The sequence below is a fragment of the Lepidochelys kempii genome, chromosome 6 (assembly GCF_965140265.1).
Source record: "Lepidochelys kempii isolate rLepKem1 chromosome 6, rLepKem1.hap2, whole genome shotgun sequence".
NCBI classification, from domain to species: domain Eukaryota; kingdom Metazoa; phylum Chordata; order Testudines; family Cheloniidae; genus Lepidochelys; species Lepidochelys kempii.
Window position 1 is genome coordinate 100,951,616 of NC_133261.1, and position 9,732 is coordinate 100,961,347.

Sequence of the window (9,732 nt, forward strand, 5' to 3'; positions counted from 1 at the left end):
AGACTTATGAGACAATCCAAGATCATGTCCTCACAGAACAGATAACACATTTTCTCCTCATTCTCTCGTCCCACTGCCATTCACATGTTTCAATATAGTCTTGTTTTTAATGTGTGTAGGCAAGAGCATTGCTGCAGACCGCTTCATCTTTAGCACCTCATATGTATGAGCCCCATTTCAATTTTGCAGCACTTTCTGACCAGGTAATGTACTGTTTTCTTCTTCTGTCATCTGAAAGCTCAACAAGTTTTTGTTTGCATGTAACAAGTTTCCAGATAGGTGAATGAAAAAATGCAAAGCGTCTACCCTTTAGAGTAAACTTGTATGTCTACACTGTAATGCATAGGGATTGGAATTCAAACACCATCCATCAAATTATTTCTTTTGAGAATGAAAGTTTCTATTTTGAAGACCTTTAGCTATGTAGTAATTTTAGTAATTCCTTGAATTTACATAAATTTACTGAACTATAGAATTTTCACTTCATTTGTGGTCTGTATAGTTATTTGATCATTTTGTATATTAAGTAGTAAAATAGCATCTGATTATGATTTCTTAACAATGAAAAGAATGTTAAAATTGTTTATGCCATAATTTTACCTGTTACTGGAATATAATATTTTTCAGCTTTAATGCCTTTGACTTTTTTGCTTTTTATTAACTTCTGTCATAAGACACACTTCAGTTATTGAACTGGTAATTTATCTTTTGTTCACTTAGTTTGAAAGAAAAATGCAGAAGAGCTATCCTGATCTATACTGAAAATAAGGGTGACAGTTGTTAGAGTATGTGTAGGAAACTAGTTTTGAATCAAGTACTGTAGACAAGACGAGCTAACGTGAGAAAACTTTTTCTTAAACCCATGCCCATTATCTATTACAATCTCATTGGTATTAAAAAGAGTAGTATGTACAGGTCTTGAAATGTTTTGCAAGTACAACTTGCTCTTTGCCTCTGCCTTCACCTTGAAGACTGATTCAGATGCAAGTCTGTGCTATGTGGGCAGCCCACTAACACTAAAGTGAGAATAACCCACTCATTCTTAAACGTACCCTCTCCATTGTAAAGCACAAGATTTAAAGTGTAAAAATGATTTGCCATACTTCCTGATTAAGGACTGTATCCTGGTCTCTACATGTGGCCTATTTGTATAGGCTGTGCACAGGGGAACTTTACAGGTGGTAGAGCAGACCAGCTGTGTATGCAGCCTGCTAATGTAACCCCTACACCCAATGTAATACTCTGGTATACAAGTAGCGATAGCCTTTCTAGCCAGGACTCCAGCCCACCTATTCTCAAAACCTCCCTCTGAAGGTCTTTCTGATGAGGTCATCACAGTGCTGTGTTCTATGGGTCAGAGGTTACATAGAGGTCTCCTGCAGCACCTTGTCCTTTTCTATCCAAAGGCCCTCACTTGTACTAGAGGTTTTAGGCCTATAATCAAACTTATTTGTTCAGTCTTGAGACCAGTTTACTTGGACACTTGTAGAGGAAGTGTCATGGCATCAAAAAGTGTGCTGCTCAGAGTACATGCAATAAATAGTGCACTGTTTGTGACAAGAGTGTTTGTGTATGTGTCTTGCAGGTTGGAGATCTCCAGAGGAGTTATATAGCTGCTCAGAAATCAAAGGAAGCATTTCCAGGTCATGCTGATACACAACAGCTCATCAAACAGTTAAAACAGCACTTCGCCATGCTTTGATGCTATATTTCTGTCATGTAAAATAGCTCAAATGATTTTACATCTGAGATACTACAAAATACATTTTACAAAATGATAGCTGAGAATTTAATAGGAACAAACCCTCCTTCTTAAAAGGCCTGTGTTTGGTTTGGGTACCAGGGAACATTTAAAAAATTCTGAACTGACTTGTAACAGTACGCAAGACATTTCACTTTTTACATGTGGCTAGAACATACATTGTATTTATTTCTGAGTAAAGAATAAGATATTGCAACTATCTGATAATAGTGTCAGGCAATTCGCCATTTAATATTCAGGAAGCATTTTAAAGGATTTTTTCCTGACGTTTTGGCAAGTTTTTAATGTTCCTCTTTGACAGTGCAGCATTAAGGCAAAAAGGTTTCATGTCTGTCTTTCCAGCATGGCTTTTGATACTGTACATTCTTACTGATTAGTTTGTGTATTAAGTTCTTATGAGTACAGTTTATGAATAAATTCCTTGTTATTTGAAGCAGAAACATTATATATTTTCCTTTGCATTCGGGTGATATAAAATAAATTTTGATTTGTTTCCGTTGTTATATTATTCATATTGCTTCCAGTTTTCCTTATACTTACTTTCAAGAAAGAAAGGATTTTGAGAAATCTAGTAGAATTGGCATTAATAGCATAATGTGCATGCTTCTCTCTCACTAACAGAACAAAGTCCAAGGATTAGGTCCATAGTAATATATTAAAAGGACAGATGCTTGAGTGTCAGATTCACAAGGGGGACATAGGTGCCTAATTGCTACTTTAGGGACCTAATCCAACATTTAGGTGCCACTGGCCATCACAAACCTCCTAACCCTGTAGGTGTCCATAGTCCCTAGGCTTTCCACCTAAGTTTCCACTGTTAAATTCTCCAAAGCACCAAACAGGTTCACAGTAGCCTCAAATCCTGACACCAGCCTGCAACTCAGCATCTAACTCGCACCCAAACCCCAGTGGGATTCTTAAACTAGACATGGCCTCTGCCTGTTGCCCTTGGGCCTGGTCTAGTAGGTATGCTCAGAGCACCTAAACCCACACAAAATGGATGTTTTGAAGCTGATCCACTCTGTCTGCATTGGGTCAGAGAGAAAGAATAACTACAACCTAGTGATTAGGACACTAACTGGGAGGAGGGAGACCCATATTCTAGTACCTCAGCTCAAATGCATATTTAATTATTTACACACAGTGGGGACCAGTTTCAACAGGAGAGATTTAGAAAGACCTGCCCCAGAATACCCCATAGCCCAGTGAATAGGGCACTCTCCTGGCCAAAGGGAAACCCCCTTCTTCACCTCAGGCAGAGTTGGGAAACTGAACACAGATCTCCCACCTGGCTGAGTATCCTTACCACTGAGCTAAAAATAATGACACCATCTCCTCCTCAGTTTTTCCCTGAGAAAGGGCTGACCTGGCTTAGGTGCCTAACTCCAGGAGAGTATTCACAGCTGTGAATCCAAAGTGGGGATAAGCACCTAATTCCCTTTTCAGGGGGACTTTGAAATGCTGAGGAGAGGGGAGTGGCCTATTGGCTAGCCTAGGCAGCTCTCCACTCAGCAGGCTGGCTTTTGTGAATCCCATTCTTAGGCACCTCTCTCCCCCCATGTATTGTATGGAGAGCTGAGGTGCCTACCTCAGGGTCATGAATTATTTTTGGTGACAGGGCCCCTAAAAGTGAGGCGCTGCTATGCTGAGTGTTGCAGCACCTAGACTCTCTTGCAAATTCCACTCAGTGTTTAACAATGCTACCATAATTAGGGTGGCTAGAATATTTGTTAAAGGTATAATATGATGATCTCTTTTTTCCTCTGCATTTTAAAATAGTTCTGTTTATCTACTTCCCATTTGTGTGCATCTGCCACCATTTTTTTTTTAAATCACATGCAAAATTGAAGGATCCTCTACTGCAATAATTCCTGAGGGGGGGCCAATTACTGAAAATGTCAGGAACGACTTGGTAGTTTTCATCCCTTTTCCCTTCTGTGTTTACTGTTTTATAGAAGTAAAAGTCTGATAATAGTGACAGATTCCTCCGACATATTCTGCTTCTGTCCTCATGAATGAATTTTTCCCATACAGCTCAATTGGAAGTTTTGATTTAAGAGGGAGAATCTGACCCACAGTATTTCAGTCTCCCAGCTTTTTCAGAAAGATTGATATGGCAAAACCTTAGTTTGTTTAAAAAAACCTTACAGAGAACACTTCATGAGACCACCCCCTCCCACCCAAACCTCTCAGTTTGTTTCCATCGCTCAGGCAACAGTACTTCTGAAATAACTGGCAGCTCACTACTGCCATGGAACTTAAGCCCACCACACAACCTATTTTAATTCTGGTTGTGATGCTGGAAGCCCAGGTGCCATCTCATGCCTAGGTCCCCATACCTCAATGGGACAATGAAATACATAGCTGGAATCAGTTGGGCTCGCCTGGGTTGTTAAAATAGGTATTAGAATTGTAAGAAACTGTTTGAGTTGCCGCATGCGTTAATCTCATTGATAACCTCTGTATCCCCTATTGTAAGGTAATATTTGAACGATTGTATTGTAAGCCTTTGACTGTGTAAATCACCAGAAAGTAGAGAGACATGAAGTGGTCCAAAGTGCTGATCTGTAACAAAAGGTGTCACATCCTGCCCAACCGGCAAGGTTCATCGAGACCAGATGGACTATGGTGGGACCACAGAAAACAAAAGTTGTTTGTTATTTTGCCCTCCCCACCATGAAGAGGAATCATGCAAGTGGATTCCTCCCATCAGCTGAATTTTCAGCTCAGAGCACAAGGAAGGAGAGGGATAACAACCCCTACCAAGAAGGAACAGTATCTCTCTGCTGTTTGCACTCTGGGAGGTGGGGGGGACAGGTTTACTAGGCATAAACAAGAGATCCCCAGTACTTAGTCTGGGTTTGTCCTAAAGAACATATAAGGCTTGCTTATTATAGAAGCTTCTATTACTTTTTGAAACTTAAGATTGTACCTCATTTGTGCATATGTTTTTATCTGCTTTAAACCTTCTAAGTAACTCTCTTGCTTCCTTTTCCAACTTAATAAATCTTTCTATACTTTATTATAGAATTGGCTACAAGTGTTGTCATTGGTGAGCGATCTAAAGTGCAATTCATTGGGGGTAAGTGACTGAGTTTGGGACCAAACATACTTATAGTGACTGCTACATCTGAGTTTATATACTTGAATAATTCTTTAAACAGGTATTATTTACTTAAAATAATATGGCTGAGTCCAATCTGTTCCTTCATTTATTGTGGGGAGATCAAATATGGGCAGTACAATTAAATCTACATGGATGCTAAACTATACACAGTAATTAAAGGCAACGTAAACAGGCTTGTGAATAAAAGTGAACACCAAATTCTAAACAGGGATTAAAATCTCTTAGCTTTCTAATGTGGAGCATTTGGAAGCCACTCCAAATATATCTTGTATACTCCATTCAGGTTTCTTTGCCCAAAAGTCAGTAGCTGTTTGCTTTGCGACCCTTTGATGTCCCAAAGCAGGGATATTCCAATATTTGCTCATGACTAACACACTACTAATTAGATCGAATGTGGTAATCAGAATGCAGCACCACACTGAAAACAGCAGATGAATGAGCCAGGCTGTTAGTCACAGAGGAACATTTCAATTTTTTAAAAAATGTTAGACAAATTGGCCGGCCCTGGGGCAAAACAACCATCAGTTAATTTAGTATGACGTAACATAACACAATGCATCAGAAACAGTATCTGTCTCTGCAGGAAAATCAAGTAAGGACAGTATGACCTTAATAGTGTAAGCAGCATTTCTGTAACATAGCAATTGTTTTTCCTCTAACCAGTAGCCCCCACCGGTATCCAGCCAGCATTATCCAGCTATGCTGGAAGGAGCACAGGAGACACTGGATGTGGTTTAATTAGGCCACAACTTTATTCTTAAATGTCTGGGAGTACCCAGCAGATAAAAGTGTACAGTGCAGGTAATTCAATAATCATTTCAGTATATACCTGGGGGCTTCCATCAGCCCTCCCCCTTACCTGTCCTGGTCTCCAGCCAACCCACTGCTGGGACCTCACCATCTAAGTTCCCCGTAAGCTGCGCCGCCATGCAACAGGTGCTCAGGGAACCTGCCCGCCCAGCCGGGACTTGCCACAGCCGGGGAGGGGCACCCCCTTCCCCAACCCAACCCTGTCCCAGACCTGCCATGGCCAGGAAATAGGTGCCCCTCTCCCAGTGCCAAACCAGCCCAGCCCTGGACCTGCTGCAGAGAGGGGATGGATACCCCTCCCCCCATCCCCAACACAGCCCCGGACCTACTGTGGCCAGATGAGGGGCACCCCGCCCTGGCCTGAGCCCAGTCCCAGACCTGCCACGGCCGGATGAGGGGTGCCCGGGCCCAAACCCCACCCCAGACCTGCCGCAGCCAGGTGATAGGCGCCCCTGCCCGAACCCAGCCCCCTGACCTGCCACAGCCAGGGGATGGGCGCCCCTGCCCAAACCCAGCCCCCTGACCTGCCACAGCCAGGGGATGGGCGCCCCTGCCCGAACCCAGGCCCCTGACCTGCCACAGCCAGGGGATGGGTGCCCCTCCCACAGCCCCAATCCCAGAGCTGCCGTGGTGGGGAAAGGCACCTATCCCCCTGCCCAGTCCAGGTGCTACTGGAGGGAGTCCTCTCTCCCCGCCATAGCCTCAGGGCAGCCTGTGCCCCAAACCTCTCAGCCTCTGCCCCCACCCCAGAGCCTGCACCCCCTCCCCACCCCAACCTTCTGCCCCACCCCTGAGCCCGTCATCCCCAGCCCCACTCCAGAGCCTGCACCCCAGCCCTCTGCCCCCTCCCACACTCCGAACCCTTCCGCCCCACTCCTACCACATTAATTTTGTTATGTGCACCAATAAGGTGATGTGTCACACATCACCTCTTTATTGGTGCACATAAAATTAATTCTGCATGTTGGGGAAAAAGTAGAGGGAACGCTGCTTACCATCCCCCCACCCCAAATGAGGGGCTATAAAGTAGCGGGCACTGGTTGCCTGCCATACCAGTCATAGGAGCCCCAACTTCCCCATCTCTTTTTCCTGTAAAGAGTACCACCTTTAAATCCTTAACCAATCCATTTTATCTATATCCCTGCTCTGTGGAGTATCTTCATTTTAAGAGCCCTTTTCTTTCCTGGGGTTCCCCACTGCAGTAGTATGACTCAGGTCCCTTGTAACTTAGCAGTGCTGTTGCTAAAACTATACTCTCCTTCTGTCTCCTGACTTCTCCTACAGACTCAAGTTTTATATATTACACACACCTATAAAAATCACCAACTGGCATGATATTTGTAGTAATTGAACCAAATGTCCGGTCTCAATGATGACACACAGGACAAGATGGGCAGAGCTCAGAAGAACATTGCACACAAGCCTGAAGAAGAGCCCAATGGCTCAGTGTCCCCTATAGTAAGGAGTAGTTGCCCAGGCTGCCAGTGAACTTCTTACCAACATAACCACAGCTGCCACATACGTCCAGTGATCAAGGACAGCATCAGAAGGTCTAAACCCTTGGTTGGAAGCCAGTTCAAAAGAAGCAGCCAGGGCAGCAAAGTGGGGTATCACAGCTTGACATCAGGATGAGGGTGTTGAAAGTCTCCCAAAGGTACATGGCAGAATTCCCCCCTCATAGTACTTTTAGAACTAGACTGGACAACACACTGCAACGTAAAACACAGGATATGAACCTGCCTTGGCAGGAGTGCTGGACTGGATGATCAAATGAAAGGAAAGGTTGGGCTTTCAACGGGGGTCAGAGCAGCAGGAGAGCAATGCTGTTTGCTAAGCTACTTGACATTTAGTAAACTGTTGGAGTCCTGAATACTTATGATTCCCTGCAGATAACATTTTGTGTATGTTAAACTCTGCATAACAAACATCTTTGGCCTCTGAACAGTATTTTACTGACAGTTCTGCCCATTAATGAAGGTAACTGAGTGGGTGGCAGACACAGAATGGGAAAGGTCACTCAATTTTGTTTCTATTTATTGAACCAGGAATGGCTTCACTCCCCTCCCACCAGCATAACCCTGTGCTTCACAAGAGGCATGAATAAGATTGAGAAGCCCTGATTTTCATCTGTGGAGTAGTAGAAGTGTTAGTGTCTCTAATCACTAGCCAGTGATTCTTAAATTGTTACTCTTAGAGGGTAGTTGAGCTAGTAGTTGCCCAGCTCATAGCTCCCACAGCCCTCAGCTTAGGAGGAGTTGGGCCCTAGGACCACTTACCAATAGATTTGATCTATGGCAGTGGCTCTCAACCTTTGCAGACTACTGTACCCCTTTCTGGAGTTTGATTTGTCTTGTGTACCCCCTAGTTTCACCTCACTTAAAAACTACTTGCTTACAAAATCAGACACAAAAATACGAAAGTGACACCGCACACTATTACTGAAAAATTGCTTACTTTCTCATTTTTACCATATAATTGTAAATAAATCAATAGAAATACAAATATTGTACTTACATTTCAGTGTGTATATAGAGCAGTATAAACAAGTCATTGTATGAAATTTTAAGTTTGTACCGACTTTGCTAGTGCTTTTTATATAGCCATTTATAAAACTAGGCAAATATCTAGATGTTACTAGGCAAATATCTAGATGAGTTGATGTACCCCCAGGAAGACCTCTGTGTACCCCAAGGGGTATGGGTACCCCTGGTTGAGAAGCACTGGTCTATGGAACATGTGACTACAATGATAATGCCCAGTTTTCATAGAAAGAAATATCAGGCAAACACACTATGAACTGGTTGCAGAGTAGCAGCCATGTTAGTCTGTATCAGCAAAAAGAACGAGGAGTTGTGGCACCTTAGAGACTAACAAATCTATGAACTACGTTGCATCACTAGGCATGGAATATGCGATTTTGTCTAGTCTGTTCATCATCTTCCTGTGTTATGCAGTTAGAAAGGGCAAGGCTGTGCTCTAAATAGTTAAGTTTATCAAAATATCAGCATTTATATAGGAACCCTTTGCAAATAAATGTTAAACATAATTATGTACGAATCACATTAACAGAAAGGTAGCATCAAATCATTGTGGTTATTTACTTATACATGAGACTGTTTACCCACTCATTTGATTCTTTTCACGTTCTATTTGCTTTTTGACAGGTGTATCAATGATTTAGATTACAGTGCCAGAAAGAAACCGCTCCAAGCTACAGGAGAATAAGATGTTGCAAAGACTACACAAAGGTCAATCACATTAAAAGAGCCAGAAACTCAATTGAGATGGTTTCCTACCTGGAAACAATTTCCTCTCATTGTCAGCTAACTCTTAAAGATATTCATACCATAAAGTAATTACCAAGGCTCTGATTTTTAACCTCTCTAGAGTTTTACGTAATTACCAATCCCAGATCATGCCAAGCCTGTATTCTATAATAATACTTAACCCTTTTGTAGTGCATTGCAAACATTAACTAATTAATCCTCACATACTAAGATTCAAGTCATCCACAACAAGTGCCAATAAAACCTTTATCCCCTATACACCATTGTGTATTCTGTATAATGATACTATAGAAACACTATTACTGGAAAGTGTTACAAAATTTAACTTGTTTTGTGATGACTGTGTTTTAGTTGTCTTAATTACCCAGAGCCAAATAAACAGGACTCACAAGGGATCGTGATCCTTTAAAAATAGCTTATGTGCTTATTTTATAAAATAAATTAAAATATAATGAATGCCATGGCTTGTAAGTTTGTTATAGTGGGTCCTTCCAGGACTAGACATTAGTGCCAGGGGTCCCACTGGTAATGGTTTAAAGCTTCCCATTTTGAGCCCTGAAGGGTCACAACATATCAGACTTTAGAGATGTAACATTTTTACTTGTGGAGAAGCTATTATTGGTGCAGGATCGAATTCATTCCACCACGGGGGTTGGGTGGGTGATGGGACAGATTTGGGGGGAGGAAGAAGGAGAAAACGTTTCTCTGCCAGGTTAAAAAGAATTAAGTGGCAGCTAATTGAACAA

At 42.3% G+C, this 9,732-nt stretch overlaps 1 protein-coding gene across 1 annotated transcript in view; it reads left to right on the plus strand.

Annotated features, from left to right (window-relative positions):
* The window catches only part of TTC8 (tetratricopeptide repeat domain 8), a 73,647-nt gene extending 66,353 nt beyond the window's left edge, over positions 1-7,294 (plus strand). Inside the window, exons 14-16 of the mRNA XM_073349394.1 lie at positions 120-203; positions 1,586-4,844; positions 6,984-7,294. Of these exons, the coding sequence (XP_073205495.1) occupies positions 120-203; positions 1,586-1,702 (201 nt within the window). The 3' untranslated portion in view covers positions 1,703-4,844; positions 6,984-7,294. The remainder of the gene's footprint in view (positions 1-119; positions 204-1,585; positions 4,845-6,983) is intronic.
* The last annotated feature ends 2,438 nt before the right edge of the window (positions 7,295-9,732 follow it).